Consider the following 22985-nt stretch of genomic DNA (forward strand, 5'->3'; position numbering starts at 1 on the left):
TTACACTCGGGCATCTTGTGAAATGGATAAACACGGAATAATCCTTTTCTGTATATATATACGTAATGGTCATTGAAACGTCACACATAAGCATTCATTGGTTGTGTTACAAAAATCCTTACAAATTCATTCAAACAGCATGCGCAGTGATCATGATTTGATTATGGAATATAGCCAATAATACTGAATTCATTGATTGTTCAGATGTACTCTAAATGTCTATCAATCTTCGTTTAATGAGTGCCATTTTACATGTTCAACTTATATCATAACACAAGATTATAGAGAATAAGCCTGAAAGCAGAAAGACTTCCATGCTTGTCTTCCATCCCCCTCGAGCTCCCCACCCAACCCCTATCACATCACATATATATGTGTTATATTTATATACCCTGCACCCAAAATAAAATATTGAGCTCTCACAAGTAAACGACATATATATATATCGTAGTAGATTAATGTTTGAGAGTGTAAGCTAGCTTTCTCTGCCATATAACATTATAAATGATATAATGGTGAAGATCAATTACATATAAATGATATAATGGTGAAGATCAATTACTTTTTTGTAGATCAGTGTGATATATCCATCCTTGGGTTGTGATTGGCCTGAATGCAATATTTATTATGAAGACACAAAACTTACAAAATCCAGTCGGCTTTAATTTCAGAACACAACTTCCTTATCTGACAGCCTAAACAGGAATAGATTTGGAATTTTTGTTTAAGATGATCTTATCTCAATGCCTCTGTGTATAATCAAACTTTGTAGTTAGCTGGTGAAAAAAAAAAAAATCAGAAACAGCAATATTATTTCTGTGATCCCTGACAGTTTTAAATTTGATATAATCTTGTAGCTGGAGCTACTGTCAAACATGGGAAATGCCACACCTTATTGATCTCATTCTATGACTGTCTATGTTTGAATCCGATACAACAACGTGATTTCTGTGATGACATCCATGCATGATTATGTATATGTTTATATACATTTTTGTCCTGTGTGTCAGTATGTATTCATTATCCATGCCTGGCACTTGTGGCTGTTTTGTCTGTGAATCAGTATATATATCATGGCTCCAATTTCGCTAACCAAGAGTGTTCTATACGATACTCTCCTTTTAAAAAAAGGGAAAATATCGTATTGAACATCCTTGGGTTGCGAAGTTGATATGGCTGATATGGCTCTGGTATCTTAGAATCTTCCTCCTGTTTGTGTGTCTAGGACCGGAACCCATGGACACGGACCACCGACATCCTGAACACTACGGAGATGGTTCCTGGGCCGATATAAATTTAGACGAAAGTGAAGTTTTGTTTTATGTTGGTGCTATGGAAAACGACCCAAGTTACAGTCCGTCGCAGTCAGCAGAAGAAAACGATGACGATGTTCCATTTTACGTAGATGATGAGGAGGGAGACCCTAGTTATAGTCCATCTTCTTCTGAAGTTGAAAATGATGACGACAGTTCTTCTGATGGAGACGATGGTGATGACAATGATGATTATGATGATGACATGTCCTCTAATGAAGAAAATGATGATGATGCTGACGACAAGAAAATAAGGAAAAGTGAAAAGATGAAAAGTAAAAAATCCAATCATATGTCATCTGATGTGGCAAGTTTAAGTGGGGACAACTTGAAACCTGCTACAAGGAAGAAAATTTGTCCGCAAGACTGCACTTACGATGTTACCTATCCTGACATCTATACCAAAACGTATGTGTACAAAAAGAATCAAAATTCAAAGTTTGGACGGATGTATGACAAACTTCACGCATGCATTTTCTGTGAACGGTTGATAAGTAATATTCAAAGTCACTTGGGAAGAAGACACCGAACAGAAGATGAAATTAAGGATATCCGTGATTTAAAGAGAAAAATAAAAAAGGCTGATGAGTCTAGTAAGAAAGGTCTCGAGCTCAAAAAGAAGTACCTGCAGAACCTGCTTCGTAATAGAGGAGACAATTTACATAATAAAAAAGTTTTGGCAGCAAAAGAAGGTGAAATATTGATAAAAAGGAGAAAACGTGATAATGCTTTTAATGTACAGGATTATGGTCCGTGTCCGGACTGTGAGGAATGGATCGTACTGGAGTATATCACGAAGCATCAAACATCTTGTCTTGGTATAAAGTCAAGGTTTACGAATAAACATCAGACTATCTCTCAAAATATATCGGATCCTGTAGAAACATGTACGAGTAAAGGTCAAGGTGAAACTCCAAGTATAACAGAAACACATGAAACAAGTACTGCGAGTATGCCAAAAGGTTCAGCAATAATTCAGTCACAAATAATGAAAGGAAAGATAGTCGGTGGATCAAGCAAGCTTAAAAAGGAAGTATTTCCGTATATGCTGTCCGATGAAAGGACAGAAGCTGCAAAAGAAGATCGCCTGATCAAAACACTAGGTGAAGTTTGGCTTATGAAAAATATTGACGATATCAATAAATCCCAGAGGATAAAATTGACTGGTTTCAGGATGCGTCTATCTGCAGGAATTCTACTGCGAGTTAGGAAAGAAACGGGCCTGGATGGGTCAATGAGTGATTTCTTGTGTCCACGCCATTTTGATAAAGTAGTGCAGTGTTCTCTTCAAGTCTGCAAAGATGAGGAACATGGAAAGCTAAAAAATCCCATCACGGCCATCAAACTGGGATATGATCTGAATCGGTTAGCAACAGCAAAGCTGGGATATGCCATCAAAGAAAGTAATGAAGATGAAAAACGAGAAGCCAGGGATGTCTTAAAACTGTTGCAGAGTGAATGGAGCTCTCAAGTTTCAAAACTAACGAGTGGCTCATCAGAAAGCAAGGATTTAAAGAAGAAAAATGAAATGCCAGATGCAGAAGACATCAGAAAACTAGCATTGTATCTGGTTCTTCAGCTGAAGAACATTGATCTAGAAAACTTAAACCAAGACATGTTTAGGGAGGCCGTAGTTTTGACACAAGCACGGCTGATTCTTTATAACAGATGCCTTCCAGAGGAGCTGGAAAAACTCAGGTAAGTTATAGAAGAGAAACTCTGAAGTTTAGGGGAGTATGTGGGTTAACAGTGATATTTAGGGGATTATGTGGGTTAACAGTGATATTTAGGGGATTATGTGGGTTAACTGTGATATTTAGGGGATTATATGGGTTAACAGTGATATTTAGGGGATTATGTGGGTTAACAGTGATATTTAGGGGATTATGTGGGTTAACAGTGATATTTAGGGGATTATGTGGGTTAACAGTGATATTTAGGGGAGTATATAGGTTCAACTTAAAGGCAAATTTGCACCATAGTCATAAGGGTATACATTTTGTGTATCGGAATTAGGACGTTTTAGTTTTTGTACCAAATATTCAAATCTCACTGATCCTGCTTGATAAATCTCCACAATAAGAACAACTACACTTTTGTTTTGGACACATGGTCATTAAAGTAAAACAGTACAATATATAGGGTCAAATTTCTGTCTTAGTTTGATGATGTTATGTACTGTGTAGATCAGCAGGAAACACAGGTGCCCTGGGTTTGGAACATATGTATACGAGTTTAGAAAAAAGAAAGTCCTGTGGCAATGAATGACTGTTTATTATAATTTCATATCAATTGTCAAAATTGTTGAAAGTATTTGGTGTTTTATGTTGACAGCTGAGAATTAAATTTTTTTTCAGTGTTGAAGACTATCATGGAAGACCTAACAGCAATGATACAAGTTTTTCTCTGCGACATTCGATGACCATGTTGGAGGAGCTGCTTCTGAATTCTCGAGGTTTAGCAGAAATAGGAGTCAATGTAAGTATTACAGTTTAATTTCTATAAATAGAGGTTACACGAGTGGTTGTTGGATATGGAATTTATTTCACACGAGTAAGTTATTTTTTAAAAGTTACAATAGACAAGAGCTTTAGCGAGTGTTTTTTGCAACTTTAAAAAAATAACTTACTCATGTGAATAAATTCCATATCCAACAATTTCGAGTCGTGTGACCTGTTTCTACCACAATAATATCGGCTTGAATCAAAGGGAAATGTGGCCAAGTATAATTTCGTGTATGCAAATAAAGTGTACCGGTGACGTCCGGGACCCGGTGATGTGACGTCATTAGATTATTGATGACGTCAATAACAATTGCAGCTTGGGTCAAAGTTCACCGTGTTAGCCAATCAAAATGCGTACAGAGTTTATACCTCGTGTGGTATAAACTGATTGTTAATCAACAGCTGTAATGATTAACTGATGGTCTGAGAGTTGAATAACACAGGGTATTGTGGTAGAAAGTTTGATCACGCTCTGTATAACCTTGGTAAGATACTCACTTAATTCGTGCTGACTTGGCTAACAAGAATTTCTCTTTTATTTACAGACTGACCTCAGAGTAGCACTTGTTATCCCCGGTGAGGTGAAAGTGATTCTGGAGATGATGGCAGACAAAAAATGTAGAAAGAAAGCTGGCATCCAAGACAACAACAAATATATGTTCGCAAGCACAGGTATTTGTATTTCATATTCAAACATGTTTGTTCCCTGACTGGCCTGTGCTACAACATGCAAATACATGTATTGTAACAGCATTGTGATGTCATCGATTAATGACGTCGTACATCTTGAGTTAATGAAAAACAACCTCGTAGTTTAAATAAGTCTTGTACCAAAATGTATGTTTTGATTATTTTCTCATAAATATGAATTTTGTGAAAAATAGAATATTACACGAGTGTAAATTGGTATTAATTAGACATCAGCAATTAAGATGTCATTCATGTAGTGGTAAAGTTATATAGAAATGTTTGTATGCTTGTTTTCTCAATCTTAATTTCACAGTTCAGTTTCACATTGTGATCTTTAAATAGAACTTTTTTCAAATTTTCCTAATGACCATAACTTCAAAACTGTATTTCATTCAATGCATTCTTAGTTTTGTGAGAAATAGAATATTACGCAAGTGTCATTTAGAATTTATTAAACTTAAAAGATAGTTTGACATGTCTCTCACCTAAAGGCATGTGACATATAATCCAATTATTACTAAACTGACAAATACAATACTGCTGTTGTAGTATTGTATTTATCAAAATATAATGTTTTTTTGGTCATTTATCGTAATTGGGCACTACTGGATAAATGTAGTATTGTATTTACTGAAGAATATATTGGTAAAAGTCATCAAATGTTAACATTTCAAATGTAGTGTTATTGTCCATTAATTTCCACATACTTAGTAACTATCAGATAGTTTAAAAAGAAATATAAAATACAAAACAAGCTGATACAGAAAAAGTTTGTTACTATCAGATAGTTAAAAAAAAAGATAAAATACAAAACTAGCTGATACAGAAAAAGTTTGTTACTATCAGATAGTTAAAAAAGAAATATAAATAACAAAACTAGCTGATACAGAAAAAGTTTGTTACTATCAGATAGTTAAAAAAGTTAAAAAAGAAATATAAAATACAAAACTAGCTGATACAGAAAAAGTTTGTTACTATCAGAAAGTTCAAAAAGAAATATAAAATACAAAACTAGCTGATACAGAAAAACTTTGTTACTATCAGATAGTTAAAAAAGAAATATTAAATACAAAACTAGCTGATACAGAAAAACTTTGTTACTATCAGATAGTTAAAAAAGAAATATAAAATACAAAACTAGCTGATACAGAAAAAGTTTGTTACTATCAGATAGTTAAAAAAGAAATATAAATACAAAACTAGCTGATACAGAAAAAGTTTGTTACTATCAGATAGTTAAATAAGAAATTAAAATACAAAACTAGCTGATACAGAAAAAGTTTGTTACTATCAGATAGTTAAATAAGAAATATAAAATACAAAACTAGTTGATACAGAAAAACTTTGTTACACAAACTAGCTGATACAGAAAAAGTTTGGTAATATAAAGTGGAACATTTAACTTCAGGTGAAGCAGCTGTGAGTGCTAATGAATCTTTAGAGAATGTGAAACGGAGACCAGAGTTAGACTTGAAACATCCTGAATGTATCCATGGGAACAACTTCCGGAGACACACTGCTACAATTACACAGGTATTACTGTCATGATTCCTTACAACCACTTTCCTAATATGACCCTGGCTGTTGTTATTCCCTATAGACAACCGTCCTCATATGACCCTGGCTGTTGTTCCCTATAGACAACCGTCCTCATATGACCCTGGCTGTTGTTCCCTATAGACAACCCTCCTCATATGACCCTGGCTGTTGTGTTTCCCTGAGACACCCGTCCTCATATGACCCTGGCTGTTGTGTTTCCCTGAGACACCCCTCCTCATATGACCCTGGCTGTTGTTCCCTATAGACAACCGTCCTCATATGACCCTGGCTGTTGTGTTTTCCTGAGACACCCCTCCTCATATGACCCTGGCTGTTGTTCCCTATAGACAACCCTCCTCATATGACCCTGGCTGTTGTGTTTCCCTGAGGCACCCGTCCTAATTAGTAATATGACCCTGGCTGTTGTTGTCCCCTATAGACACATGTCCTCATATGACCCTGGCTGTTATGTTTCCCTGGGACACCCCTCCTAATATGACCCTGGCTGTTGTGTTTCCCTGAGACACCCGTCCTCATATGACCCTGGCTGTTGTTGTCCCCTATACACACGTCCTCATATGACCCTGGCTGTTGTTACCCTGGGACACCCCTCCTAATATGACCCTGGCTGTTGTGTTTCCCTGGGACACCCGTCCTCATATGACCCTGGCTGTTGTTGTTCCCTATACACACGTCCTCATATGACCCTGGCTGTTGTTACCCTGGGACACCCCTCCTAATATGACCCTGGCTGTTGTGTTTCCCTGGGACACACGTCCTCATATGACCCTGGCTGTTATGTTTCCCTGAGACACCCGTCCTCATATGACCCTGGCTGTTGTTGTCCCCTATAGACACACGTCCTCATATGACCCTGGCTGTTGTTCCCTATAGACACCCGTCCTAATATGACCCTGGCTGTTGTTGTTCCCTATACACCCGTCCTAATATGACCCTGGCTGTTGTTCTCTATAGACACACGTCCTCATATGACCCTGGCTGTTGTTCCCTATAGACACACGTCCTAATATGACCCTGGCTGTTGTTGTTCCCTATAAACCCGTCCTAATATGACCCTGGCTGTTGTTGTTCCCTATACACCCGTCCTAATATGACCCTGGCTGTTGTTGTTCCCTATACACCCGTCCTAATATGACCCTGGCTGTTATGTTTCCCTGGGACACCCGTCCTCATATGACCCTGGCTGTTATGTTTCCCTGGGACACCCGTCCTCATATGACCCTGGCTGTTATGTTTCCCTGGGACACCCGTCCTCATATGACCCTGGCTGTTGTGTTTCCCTGGGACACCCCTCCTCATATGACCCTGGCTGTTGTTGTCCCCTATAGACACATGTCCTCATATGACCCTGGCTGTTGTGTTTCCCTGAGACACCCGTCCTAATATGACCCTGGCTGTTATGTTTCCCTGGGACACCCCTCCTCATATGACCCTGGCTGTTGTTGTTCCCTATACACACGTCCTCATATGACCCTGGCTGTTGTTCCCTATAGACAACCCTCCTCATATGACCCTGGCTGTTGTGTTTCCCTGAGACACATGTCCTCATATGACCCTGGCTGTTATGTTTCCCTGGGACACCCGTCCTCATATGACCCTGGCTGTTGTGTTTCCCTGAGACACCCGTCCTCATATGACCCTGGCTGTTGTGTTTCCCTGAGACACCCGTCCTCATATGACCCTGGCTGTTGTTGTCCCCTATACACACGTCCTCATATGACCCTGGCTGTTGTTCCCTATAGACAACCCTCCTCATATGACCCTGGCTGTTGTGTTTCCCTGAGACACATGTCCTCATATGACCCTGGCTGTTATGTTTCCCTGGGACACCCGTCCTCATATGACCCTGGCTGTTGTGTTTCCCTGAGACACCCGTCCTCATATGACCCTGGCTGTTGTGTTTCCCTGAGACACCCGTCCTCATATGACCCTGGCTGTTGTGTTTCCCTGAGACACCCGTCCTCATATGACCCTGGCTGTTATGTTTCCCTGGGACACCCGTCCTCATATGACCCTGGCTGTTATGTTTCCCTGGGACACCCCTCCTCATATGACCCTGGCTGTTGCTGTCCCCTAGACACCTGTCCTCATATGACCCTGGCTGTTGTTGTCCCCTATACACCCCTCCTAATATGACCCTGGCTGTTATGTTTCCCTGGGACACCCGTCCTCATATGACCCTGGCTGTTGTGTTTCCCTGAGACACCCGTCCTCATATGACCCTGGCTGTTGTTGTCCCCTAGACACCTGTCCTCATATGACCCTGGCTGTTGTTGTCCCCTATACACCCGTCCTCATATGACCCTGGCTGTTATGTTTCCCCGAGACACCCGTCCTCATATGACCCTGGCTGTTGTTGTCCCCTATACACCCGTCCTCATATGACCCTGGCTGTTGTTGTCCCCTAGACACCTGTCCTCATATGACCCAGGCTATTGTTGTCCCCTAGACACCTGTCCTCATATGACCCTGGCTGTTGTTGTCCCCTAGACACCTGTCCTCATATGACCCAGGCTGTTGAGATTCCATGAGACACTTGTCCTCATATGACCCTGGCTGTTGTGTTTCCCTGAGACACCCGTCCTCATATGACCCTGGCTGTTGTGTTTCCCTGGGACACCCGCCCTAATATGACCCTGGCTGTTGTGTTTCCCTGGGACACCCGTCATCATATGACCCTGGCTGTTGTGTTTCCCTATAGACACACGTCCTCATATGACCCTGGCTGTTGTGTTTCCCTGGGACACCCGCCCTAATATGACCCTGGCTGTTGTGTTTCCCTGGGACACCCGTCATCATATGACCCTGGCTGTTATGTTTCCCTGGGACACCCGTCCTCATATGACCCTGGCTGTTGTTGTCCCCTGAGACACACCGTCCTCATATGACCCTGGCTGTTGTTGTCCCCTGAGACACACCGTCCTCATATGACCTTGACAGTTTTGTTTCTCCCGAGACACCTGTCTTCACATGTCCCTGGCTGTTATGTTTCCCTGGGACACCCGTCCTCATATGACCCTGGCTGTTGTTGTCCCCTGAGACACACCGTCCTCATATGACCCTGGCTGTTGTTGTCCCCTGAGACACACCGTCCTCATATGACCTTGACAGTTTTGTTTCTCCCGAGACACCTGTCGTCACATGTCCCTGGCTATTGTGTTTCCCTGAGACACCCGTCCTCATATGACCTTGACAGTTTTGTTTCTCCCGAGACACCTGTCGTCACATGTCCCTGGCTATTGTGTTTCCCTAAGACATTCTTCACCATATGACACTGACTGTTGGTGTACTTATTTTATTTTCATTTTCTAGGCCCTAAGTTTCATTTTATGGAAACTTGCTTTCAATGATCTGAGCTGCATTTGATGAACATTCAAATTCTACGCACTGAACCTATATTTGATGATATTTCTATTCCTAGGCTCTGAGTTTGGATGACGATGAGGTGAAGTGGGTCTGTAATCACTTTGGCCAGGCAGAAATAACACACAGGGAGGAAAACTGGTCGATTTCGGGAATTACAAAGAAGATTGATATAGCTAAACTGATGTTAATACAGAACCTTGGCAGCAAGTTCAGCAACAGAACGGTGTCTGAAATCCAATTTGATGGTGAATATATAGATATAATCTACTTGCTTGTAACAAGCATTTTCATTAGATTAAAAATTTATGTTGTTGGCCCGTAAAGTGAAAAAATGACATCACTGTTTGTAACATCGCTTTTGATTGGCTGAAAGAGAGGCGTAATAATATCTAAGACAAATGAGTCCATCAATTATAATGAATTTCCAAAAAGATTGTGTACAGTAAATTAAATTATAAGGATTAACTTGAATGTTTTATTTGCTTATGGAGCTATAACACAAAAAAATGGAGTTTGTTGTCACAAACTGCATAGGAATGTAATTTTACCTGTTTTAAAATCAAATATTAGAACATCAGCATGTAAGAAAGGACTTGTACAGTTGTGTAATTCCTTTAAGTGTTAATACTTTGATCTTATATCTTATATGCTACATGTAAAATTAATGTATTTTAAAATGAAAAGACATCATTCTGCGTAGCCAAATAAATGAAGTCCCCCTAAGTGGTGTATCATCCAGCTGTATACTGCCACTTCAAAGTATTGAAATTTTGATTTATTTGACCTGGAACGCTTTACATATGTACATCTTCTGTTTTGATTTGATTTTAAGAGCTGGACGAAGCTGTAGAGAATAACTTTGAAGTCCAATTGGAAAACCAGCCTAAACATCAACCAAGTCATAGTGGTGAGTACCATCTCTTCAGCCATAACCACTCTCAACACCAGTCATTAACCACTCACAGCAGATCACCAACAATCATTAACCACTCAACTGTCATTAACCACTCAACTGTCATTAACCACTCAACTGTCATTGACCACTCAACTGTCATTGACCACTCACCAGTCATTAACCACTCACCGGTCATTAACCACTCACTAGTCATTAACCACTCAACTGTCATTGACCACTCACCAGTTATTAACCACTCAACTGTCATTAACTACTCACTAGTCATTAACCACTCACCAGTCATTAACCACTCAACTGTCATTGACCACTCAACTGTCATTGACCACTCACCAGTCATTAACCACTCACCGGTCATTAACCACTCACTAGTCATTAACCACTCAACTGTCATTAACTACTCACTAGTCATTAACCACTCACTAGTCATTAACCACTCAACTGTCATTGACCACTCACCAGTCATTAACCACTCAACTGTCATTGACCACTCACCAGTCATTAACCACTCAACTGTCATTAACTACTCACTAGTCATTAACCACTCAACTGTCATTGACCACTCACCAGTCATTAACCACTCAACTGTCATTGACCACTCACCAGTCATTAACCACTCAACTGTCATTAACCACTCACCAGTCATTAACCACTCAACTGTCATTAACCACTCAACTGTCATTAACCACTCACCAGTCATTAACCACTCAACTGTCATTGACCACTCACCAGTCATTAACTACTCAACTGTCATTGACCACTCACCAGTCATTAACTACTCAACTGTCATTAACCACTCAACTGTCATTAACCACTCAACTGTCATTAACCACTCACCAGTCATTAACCACTCACTAGTCATTAACCACTCAACTGTCATTGACCACTCACCAGTCATTAACCACTCAACTGTCATTGACCACTCACCAGTCATTAACTACTCAACTGTCATTAACCACTCAACTGTCATTAACCACTCACCAGTCATTAACCACTCAACTGTCATTGACCACTCACCAGTCATTAACTACTCAACTGTCATTAACCACTCAACTGTCATTAACCACTCACTAGTCATTAACCACTCAACTGTCATTGACCACTCACCAGTCATTAACTACTCAACTGTCATTGACCACTCACCAGTCATTAACCACTCAACTGTCATTGACCACTCACCAGTCATTAACTACTCAACTGTCATTAACCACTCAACTGTCATTAACCACTCACTAGTCATTAACCACTCAACTGTCATTGACCACTCACCAGTCATTGACCACTCACCAGTCATTAACTACTCAACTGTCATTAACCACTCAACTGTCATTAACCACTCACTAGTCATTAACCACTCAACTGTCATTGACCACTCACCAGTCATTAACTACTCAACTGTCATTAACCACTCACCAGTCATTAACTACTCAACTGTCATTAACCACTCACCAGTCATTAACTACTCAACTGTCATTAACCACTCACCAGTCATTAACCACTCAACTGTCATTGACCACTCACCAGTCATTAACTACTCAACTGTCATTAACCACTCAACTGTCATTAACCACTCACTAGTCATTAACCACTCAACTGTCATTGACCACTCACCAGTCATTAACCACTCAACTGTCATTAACCACTCAACTGTCATTGACCACTCACCAGTCATTAACCACTCACCAGTCATTAACCACTCACCGGTCATTAACCACTCACCGGTCATTAACCACTCACCAGTTATTGACCACTGACTCACCAGCCATTAACCACTCACCAGTTATTGACCACTCACCAGTCATTAACCACTCACCGGTCATTAACCACTCACCAGCCATTGACCACTCACCAGCCATTAACCACTCACCAGCCATTGACCACTCACCAGCCATTGACCACTCACCAGCCATTAACCACTCACCAGCCATTAACCACTCACCAGTCATTAACCACTCACCAGTTATTGACCACTCACCAGCCATTGACCACTGACTCACCAGCCATTGACCACTGACTCACCAGTTATTGACCACTGACTCACCAGTTATTGACCACTCACCAGCCATTGACCACTGACTCACCAGTTATTGACCACTCACCAGTTATTGACCACTCACCAGCCATTAAGGGGGGGGGGGGGGGCAGTAAATATTAACACATTAATATTTACTTATATTAATGTTATGTGTTTGCTAATCTTACTGTTTACTAATTTTACTATCGCTTACTAATCTTACTATTGTTCACTAATCTTGCCATTGTTTACTAATATGATACTATTGTTTAATTCCAGAAATAATAAGCTGCAACCTTGACGACGATGATGGCACAGACAAGAAATTAGTGTCTCGTAAATCACCTGCAGGAAAAGGTCTGATATTAACTGAAATTCATAGATATTGTAAATATAATTTGTAAACAACAAAGACACACAAAATGCGACATAAACTCTTGACTATCATTCATGTCATTATTAAAGCTATTTAACTTCGAAAATCTTGAATTTAAATTTTAACAGAGAGAGTCATAATGTTTCATTTTTGAATTTGTGAAAATTTACTTATTAATGATTAAGCATTTTAATCAGCCTGTTGTTCAATATTTCAATACTGTCATTTGAAGTCTTTAATAAAATATTCTGATAAGACATGCAATAAATAAAGCTATTTGCTAAAGTTGATTTGTCACAATTTACAATTTAACAACTAAGATAATATAACTTACTGGTGGAGTATCTAGTTTGCATTTGATAATTCCAAATCATTCAATTTTGTTTCTCTGTCCAATATTTTGTTTTTTTCTTAATTTAGCTAAAATGTTTTAAAAAATTAAGTTTTGTTTTGACTCTTTGTAGTTATAAGAGTGAGATGGACAAAAAGTGAAGAGATGGAGATCCACAGACACTTCGTGAAGTATTTCAACGGCGAAATCAAGAAAAAATGTCCCAGTCAAAAAGACTGTAGGAAAGCTATCGCAATCAGCCATAAAGAAGGAGGGGCAATCTATTTACGGAAATGGGACGTTCTGAAAAAGAAAGTTTCAAACATGTTACACAATGCAGGATCGGAATTACATAACACTGGATTGAAATTGAATAATGCAGGATCGGAATCACGTAAAGCGGGATCAGAATTACGTAATACAGGAACGGAAAACCTTGGAACTCTGAAACAAGGTAAATTATCTAAAACACTGTCATTCCTTGCCATTGTTAGATTAAAGTTGCTAAATAGGCATAACCTCACCAAACATAATGTTTGGGGAAAAGATTAATTTGTTTTGTTAGGTTGTTGTAATTAGACAGAGATGTATCCAACTCTGCCTTTAATTTATGACTGTGCGTAAAATGTAATGTTTTATCTCATTTTAGAGCCTATAAATGATGTAGGAAATGCTACAGAAACTGAACCTTCTAAAATCCATCCAGGGACAAGTGGTAGGTATACACATTGTATTAAGCTACTGACAGTAAAATATTCATGGTCTCTTGAATCAAATATCAATTGTTCAGTTTCTTTGTTTTTTGTTTTTTGTTTGATGTAAGATATCATGAAATCTACATTAAAACCCGTAGAATTGTATTATTAATTTTGTTTCAGATTTAAAAAGTTTATTTTTGACACATTTGAACTGTGCTTAGACTGATGATAAATCAGTTTAATAGATACTACCTAATATGCATGTATTTATAAGCATTGAAGAATGTATTGATACAGTGGTGTGATCTGGAGTCTAGAATTATCATTCTTTACCCCTGAACTAATCTGCTATTATTGTTTTGACTTCAGATAAATGTTGCGGCACCATCTCTGATGAAGATGACGATGGAGATGATGAAATGTTCTTTTGTCAAAAACAAACCAAAAGTGAGTTTTAATTGTTTTATTCCAGATGTGATGTAAATGAATCACATTCACTTTTACTTTATATTAGACTTTATCTCTGCATTTGATCCAATGTCCCGGTTAAAATCTGTGAATATATAGCTCTTGTTTTGAATAAAAGCAATTACATTGTGTAAAAACATTAAAATTGGTCATAAAAGAGCTGAACTTTGTATCAAATGATTAATAGGATTTACAAAAATTGACTAATACAACGAACTGTGTAATTTGGATTTAACAAGATTTGCAAAGTGTTAAAAATGCTAATATTCAACACAACTTCACAACAGTGTAATTTGGAATTAACAAGATTTGCAAAGTGTTAGAAATGTTGATATAGTAAGTACATCAATGTAACTGGTTTTTTTTATCAACAAGACATACAAATTGAAAACAAAACTGTATAACAGCCCAAACAAAGGTCACATCTTTTTAGGTCTCCTCCAAAACCGATGAACCAAATTCAATGATATTTGGCATGAAGCTTGTTGGTAGGAAGCTTACATGGCCAAAGGTCAACCTAAACTGGGAATAATGTGGTCCTGATCCCCCCAGGGGACTTAAGGGCAGTGGTCAAATTGACTGAAATTTCAAAAATCTTCTCAAATCCCAGATCTGATAGAAACAAGTACTCTTCACAGATAGATAGGTCTTAAGGTCCTTTACAAAAATTGTGAATTTCATGATCATGGGGTCTCACGTTTCCCCAGGGGAGGGGGTAAAATTTACTATAGATTATATAAGGAAAGCACATTTTGAGCATTATTTGTTCCAATTGACATTTGAAATAATACAAACTTAGTTAGAATTACCATTATGGGATGCCCGTTGTAAAATATGTTTATATTGGCTCTGATTGACCCCCAGGGGCTTATGGGCGGGGCCAAAAAGTGTCAAATTAACTGAAATTTCAAGAAATTTATTCTTAATACCTAAATAGGGTAGAATCAATTACTCTTCATAGATGGAAGGATCTTAAGGTGCTTTACCAAAATTGTGAATTTCCTGACCCTTGGGTCCCACGTTTGCCCCTGGGGAGGGGGTATACTTTACTATATCTTATAAAGGGAAATGACAATGATATTGACACTATATGGACCTTATGTTGATACCTAGAAGGCGGCAGAGGAAACTAAAATAGGTCAAAACAAATGTCAAAAATGCGGATGGGAGATTCAAAAGCCCCACTATTAACACAAGAGTTGGCTATGATGAAAGTTGTGTTTTAGAACCTTTTAAATATGTAGATAAGATAACCAGCATCCGTTCAATAAACAATTAAGTAGCACTGAAAAGCCAGGGGAAGATATGAACGTGTGTAATATAAATTCACATGACGACCCCTTCAGGAGGCTAAAGGTCAAGTTTCAGCTTCATTGTCGTCCTCTAACATGCCCAACTTCACATCGTACACTGGAATGAAATATTTCCAAATAAAACGGCAATGTAGACAATCTATTTTGATCTCTTAAAATGATGATCTTCAATTATTTGCTTGTCTTGTATGTTTTATGTTTTTTCTTCTTTTCATCTTTAGGGAAAGTAGTGTCATGGACAAAATTTGAAGAGGAGGAAATTCACAGATATTTTGTTCAGTATTTCAATGGCGAAACAAAGAGAAAATGTCCTAACCAGCAACAGTGTTTGCAGGCTATATTGTTCAGCAGGAAAGAAGGAGGAAGAATCCACCTACGTCATTGGGAGACTCTGAAAAAGAAAGTAGCCAACATGTTGATCCAGTACCAGAGGAAGTCCTGTGTTCTTTGACTGAAGATAAACTGGCAGATTGCACTGCGTTGAGATAAACTGGCAGATTGCACTGCGTTAAGATAAACTGGCAGATTGCACTGCGTTCAGATAAACTGGCAGATTGCACTGCGTTAAGATAAACTGGCAGATTGCACTGCGTTAAGATAAACTGGCAGACTGCACTGCGTTAAGATAAACTGGCAGATTGCACTGCGTTAAGATAAACTGGCAGATTGCACCGCGTTAAGATAAACTGGCAGATTGCACTGCGTTAAGATAAACTGGCAGATTGCACCGCGTTAAGATAAACTGGCAGACTGCACTGCGTTAAGATAAACTGGCAGATTGCACTGCGTTAAGATAAACTGGCAGACTGCACTGTGTTTTTCAAGTCGACTCGCACAAATTTGTCAATTGTTAAAAAAATTGTGAACATTGTCTATGAAAGAGAAATGGACATTGTCTTAGAAAGAAATGGGACAGATAATTTTATGTCTATAAGATAAAATGTCTTAGAAAGAAATGGGACAGATAATTTTATGTCTATAAGATAAAATGTCTTAGAAAGAAATGGGACAGATAATTTTATGTCTATAAGATAAAATGTCTTAGAAAGAAATGGGACAGAGAATTTTATGTCTATAAGATAAAATGTCTTAGAAAGAAATGGGACAGAGAATTTTATGTCTATAAGATAAAATGTCTTAGAAAGAAATGGGACAGAGAATTTTATGTCTATAAGATAAAATGTCTTAGAAAGAAATGGGACAGAGAATTTTATGTCTATAAGATAAAATGTCTTAGAAAGAAATGGGACAGAGAATTTTATGTCTATAAGATAAAATGTCTTAGAAAGAAATGGGACAGAGAATTTTATGTCTATAAGATAAAATGTCTTAGAAAGAAATGGGACAGAGAATTTTATGTCTATAAGATAAAATGTCTTAGAAAGAAATGGGACAGAGAATTTTATGTCTATAAGATAAAATGTCTTAGAAAGAAATGGGACAGAGAATTTTATGTCTATAAGATAAAATGTCTTAGAAAGAAATGGGACAGAGAATTTTATGTCTATAAGATAAAATGTCAATGGAAGAAATGGGGCAGAGAATTTTATGTCCATAAGATAAAATGTCTTAGAAAGAAATGGGACAGATAATTTTATGTCTATAAGATAAAATGTCTTAGAAAGAAATGGGACAGATAATTTTATGTCTATAAGATAAAATGTCTTAGAAAGAAATGGGACAGATAATTTTATGTCTATAAGATAAAATGTCTTAGAAAGAAATGGGACAGATAATTTTATGTCTATAAGATAAAATGTCTTAGAAAGAAATGGGACAGATAATTTTATGTCTATAAGATAAAATGTCTTAGAAAGAAATGGGACAGATAATTTTATGTCTATAAGATAAAATGTCAATGGAAGAAATGGGACAGAGAATTTTATGTCTATAAGATAAAATGTCAATGGAAGAAATGGGGCAGATAATTTTATGTCTATAAGATAAAATGTCAATGGAAGAAATGGGGCAGAGAATTTTATGTCTATAAGATGAAATGTCAATGGAAGAAATGGGGCAGAGAATTTTATGTCTATAAGATAAAATGTCAATGGAAGAAATGGGGCAGATAATTTTATGTCCATAACATAAAGATGGCAGCTATCTATTTGTCTCTGAAAGAAAGATGGTCAATAATTTTGTCTATAAAATAAATTTGACAAGATTTTCATTTGCCTACGAAAGAAAAAAAGTATTCTATGACATAATGCAAATGATAAGAGGTGGCAGATATTCTTATTTCATAGTGATTGGCCAAATTTTGCCTTTGATATTGAATCAAATCTATATTCTTATGTTTCCAAACAGGATCATTATTTAATGTGTGGTGCTGATTTAGTTTTGAAGGTTGATAAATGAGTCTGCATGGGGGTTTTTTCATGTACATTCTGACCAGTGGGCATTTGTTTTGTTATTAATTTTGTTATTCTAGTTGATTTACTGTTCTTTGATCTAATTAAAAGGTTACCTTATTAGATTTCTTTTTGTACACGGTAGGTTGTAATTGCTATTTTTACCTCTCAAACTATGGTATTATGAGTTATTATTTACTTCAATTGAAAACAGGGATCAAGAATATCTAAAGAACCATCAAAGTTCAGTGGAATATTTAGATTTCATTTTCAATAATTATAGATTCATGAATAAAATTGTCTAATATGATAAAAAAATAATCTCAAGTAACTGCCTTTATTACTTCTACTGTGAAAATTGAGACATTTCCTAAACAAATTGTCAAAATAAAAAAAAAGTTGATATGATCATTCACCTTAATAGAACCTCAGATTTAGGTCAGAGTGCAATTTTAGATGTCATTTGCTAATAGGTTATGGTCCTAATGAACAAATATCGTCAGGATTATGTTCATTTATCTGAATTGTCAAATATGAGACTACCTTTAGTGATTATATGTTTCATGGTGCCAAAGGTATTGCTGCTTAAATTGTTTTTTTTTCAACACGATGGTGAATGTAATGATTATGTATGAATTGAGGATATTGAGAGTTAATGTGATGATTATGTATAAATTGAGGATATTGAGAGTTAATGTAATGATTAGGTATAAATTCAGGATATTGAGAGTTAATGTAATGATTAGGTATGCATTGAGGATATTGAGAGTTAATGTAATGATTAGGTGTTAATTGAGGATATTGAGAGTTAATGTAATGATCAGGTGTAAATTGAGGATATTGAGAGTTAATGTAATGATCAGGTGTAAATTGAGGATATTGAGAGTTAATGTAATGATCAGGTGTAAATTGAGGATATTGAGAGTTAATGTAATGATCAGGTGTAAATTGAGGATATTGAGAGTTAATGTAATGATTAGGTATAAATTCAGGATATTGAGAGTTAATGTAATGATTAGGTATGCATTGAGGATATTGAGAGTTAATGTAATGATCAGGTGTAAATTGAGGATATTGAGATTTAATGTAATGATTAGGTATAAATTCAGGATATTGAGAGTTAATGTAATGATTAGGTATGATTTGAGGATATTGAGAGTTAATGTAATGACTGTATAAATTAAGGATATTGAGAGTTAATGTAATGATTACGTATAAATTCAGGATATTGAGAGACATTTAAGTAAGATTCAATGTTATGATTTTGTATAAATTGTGGATATTCAGTATTACATTTATGCACAATTTGGGAATAAAGTGGGAAATCCTTTGTAATATAGTAAATCCAATCGTTATTGTATAATTAGGGATGTTTAAAAACATTTTCAGATACAATGTATTGTATTGATTTTGTATGATACCTCTTGATACGTTTTAAGTAAGAAATTAATTACAAATGATTTGTATGCTATTTCGAAACATTTTAGATAAGATATTGATTGTAATATTTTGTGTGCTATTTTCGAGACATTTTAGATAAGATATTGATTGTAATATTTTGTGTGCTATTTTCGAGACATTTTAGATAAGATATTGATTGTAATATTTTGTGTGCTATTTTCGAGACATTTTAAGTAAGTGTAACAATTATGTATAATTTGGGTATATTTAGAGAAATCCTCCGCAATAAATTGAATCCGATGATTATTTTGGAAGCGACGATCGTGTATACATGGGAGTTACATAGAGACATTCGCAGTAACATTTGGGATGTCGGAGGCATACTCATATATCCGGTAATAAGAATAACGCAAATTCGGTTAGATTAGCGATTGAAAGTTGTATGTTCATAGCAGTGCTATGTATAAAATGTACGGAATTTATGGTGACTTAAGAAAGAATGTTGTTAATTGTTTAAGATGATTTTGTGTTCAAAGTTGTTTACATTTGGTTAAGTTTTCTTGTTCGTTGTTAATAAAATAAGAAATAAAATATAATTCTTTTTCATTATTATTTTGGATTAGCGGTAATGATGAAATTATCTTTTCTTTGGTGGTTTTGTACTGATTGTGTCTGTTCTCTGTAGCTCTATGTGACGTAGAACGTACAAATCGGGACAAATAAGAATCATCCACCGTCAGCATAAAAACTATTCGATTAGAATACTTAATGTTATTTATAGTGAACTGAAATTTCAATTAGATTGGCACGGAATGGAAAGGGCCATGGACGAATTAATTATATTGACAAAGAATTGTACAAAAAACACACAAATCAATAGTAGCCTTAAAAAATGATTAATAACTGAATAGCGATTATCTTTAATAAAAGTGACCCCTCCCCCCTCCCTCGTTCTTTTTCTCTCTGTACGTCTGCTTCTTTCTCATGAACTAATATGTCTCAAAGTTCATATGCAATTCTCCACTGGTGTCCGTGCATCGTTCACTTACATATTTCCGAATTCATGGCAAAGTATTTTAACGGCATCGGACGCCATCATCTCCTTGTGATTTTATTTGAATTTAGTTATTGGTACTATAGATCGCCCATCAAAAAGTTTTTGTTGTCTTATAAAATAGATCATTTTAGATGGAGACAATGTCATGTATCAATGAAGCATCATAATTCCAAACGACACTGTATTAAATTTCAACTGTGAAATGGGTAGAATATTCAAAAATGAATTTTGAATTACAAAATTCATCAACCACTACTACCTCATTAAGACTCTTGGAAAGTAACGCAAACTATGTTTAATCTCTCAAGCCCGAGTATAAAGTTTGATAAAATGAAGAAAAACCTCCGTGCATGGTAATAGAATTACATCAACTCCATGTATTACTTTCTCTCGCCTAAGTTAGGTATGTCGCATGCCAATTAGTTACAACTATTTTTGTAACAAATTAAAATATCAAGAAAGCCTGAATTTGTTACAAAAAAAAATGGGTACATTGAAACTAAATTGGTAGCCATAAGAAGCAATGAGCATAGGCTGTAACAGTGAAATATCCTTGGAATGGCGGTGTGCACATTTCATTACCGAAATTGTAAAGCATTCATTCTATTTGTTAATAGCTCTAAATTCAGAATGTAAATGTACGTACTGAACGGCCTTTTTAATGTTCATGCAGAAACGACGGCCACGACCAGTCCAACAAAAAGTCAACGGCCTGATTCACAAGACGAAGATCCGCGACCAAAGAGATTCAAAGTGGCCTCGGAAGAAGAGCTGGACGAGTTGTTTGACACCCGACATGCCATCTCTACGAAAAAGAACACGCAGTGGGGGATGAAGTTATTCCAAGGTAGGATTGCTGGGTAGAAATACCGTCTGTTATAATGTATTCATAATCGCATAATTTGCTTATATAATACGGTATAACTATTCAAAACAAGGATGTTGTGGGAAAGTTAATATGCAATATGCTAAATAAGTAAATACAATTTCGGAGAGTTTTTTTTGTCATTTGGATGATATTGAGAATAACATTAAAATTCAATTTCATTTTCCAGACTGGAATACAGAAGTCTCGGGAAGGCCTCTTGATATGGCAAAAGTTAGCGTGCCGGATTTGGCGGAGTTGCTTAGAAAATTCTACTATGGTGCTAGACCGAATAAAAGAAATGATGACGTTTACCATAGCAACACTTTAATAAACATACGAGCTGCAATAAATAGACATTTGGTAAATATACATAGGACCATTGACATAGTTAGAGACAAGGAATTCAAACACGCAAACGGAGTTCTGGACGGACTGCTAAAACAAAGGAAACAATCGGAACTAAGTAAACCAACAGCACACAAACCCTTCATAGAAACGTCAGATCTTCAAAAAATCTTCTCTTACCTTGAAAGAGCTGATACATCTCCAATAATTCTCCGCCATTGTGTTTGGTTCAATTTGTCCATGTACTTTGTGACAAGAGGAATGGAATTCCATCAGCAGCTAACACCCCACTCGTTTGCATTCCAACATGATGAATACGGAGAATACGTATCCTTAACGCATGACATTATAGAAGAAAACCGGAGAAGTGGTTCAAAGAAACTATTGAATGACAAACGCATGTATAGTTGTCCAGAGTCTCCTTCTTGCCCAGTAAAAATGCTGAGACTTTTGTTAGAAAAAACAGACCCCAACGCCACACAGTTATTCAATCAATATAACAAGGAGGCTTGCCTCTCACCATTGATCACAAACGTTTGGTACAACCCGAAACCTCTGTCAAAACGGACCTTCGCACGCTTTCTCGCCGATATATGTAAAGCGGCCCATATTAACGAGAACTATACCCCTCTCTGTTTGCGGGCCACTGCGATGCAGTACTTAAACGAACCTGGGTTTGAACCGCGACATAGGAGGCTAAGCCGTCTGAATGAATCTCCCTTACATAATAATTACCGTTCAAGGTCTTCGTATTGCAGAAAACGCCAAAGTTGCCTCACGACCTGAGACAACAAGCAGCAGCACCTCGCTCCCTCGTCCTATAGCATTACAACTGGCGATCTTACATCCTGGGCAGGAAGCAGAACCAGACGCAATACCTGTTTCTTCTGTCACCTCTAAAAGTCCGATTAATATGACTTCAACAGTTACATTGTGTCCACATCCGGATTCAGTACAAGTTCGTCCATTTAAAGATTCTTAAATCAACTTTATTACTTCCTTATATGAGAAGTATTTTTTTTTTTTTACTTAACTGCTTAGTGTACTTCGGCAGTAATGTTTCTGATTTAGGTTTTGACGTTTCCGGAATCACGCGCTCATCTAACGTAATGGAAAACCTAACTTCACACTGGGATAACGCCAACATCTATATCCCAGGATTAATGGTTAATGGTCGGTAGAATGTGTCATATATATTTAGCTCAACGGTTACCAGTAACCGTGAGTTAATGCTGTACCCTCGGCGTCCGCGTCGGCGCCCCACCCACTTTAAAAGTTTTTTGGGGCAAGTTTTTCGATAGCTTGTTACTCCAAAAGTATACACCTCACAAACTTCACATTTGGTTTATACATTCATCAGTGGTCTTAGAGTGATGTTATGACAAAATCATGCAGAAGAAAATATGATTTTTGTCGC

The 22985-nt window shown here is 37.2% G+C and overlaps 2 protein-coding genes across 4 annotated transcripts in view; both read left to right on the plus strand.

Moving 5' to 3' along the window:
* Nucleotides 1–22985, plus strand: part of LOC117315013 — a 65463-nt gene that overhangs the window by 7520 nt on the left and 34958 nt on the right. The gene's annotated exons all lie outside the window — the stretch shown is intronic.
* Nucleotides 601–18393, plus strand: LOC117315012. The gene is made up of 11 exons (XM_033869135.1): nt 601–3011; nt 3671–3791; nt 4363–4489; nt 5916–6040; nt 9489–9678; nt 10266–10340; nt 12640–12717; nt 13201–13521; nt 13717–13782; nt 14135–14212; nt 15768–18393. The coding sequence occupies exons 1-11, from the start codon at nt 1237–1239 to the stop codon at nt 15995–15997; spliced, it is 3186 nt and encodes a 1061-aa protein (XP_033725026.1). The 5' UTR covers nt 601–1236; the 3' UTR covers nt 15998–18393.

This window comes from Pecten maximus, chromosome 17 (assembly GCF_902652985.1).
Source record: "Pecten maximus chromosome 17, xPecMax1.1, whole genome shotgun sequence".
In the NCBI taxonomy this organism is placed as follows: domain Eukaryota; kingdom Metazoa; phylum Mollusca; class Bivalvia; order Pectinida; family Pectinidae; genus Pecten; species Pecten maximus.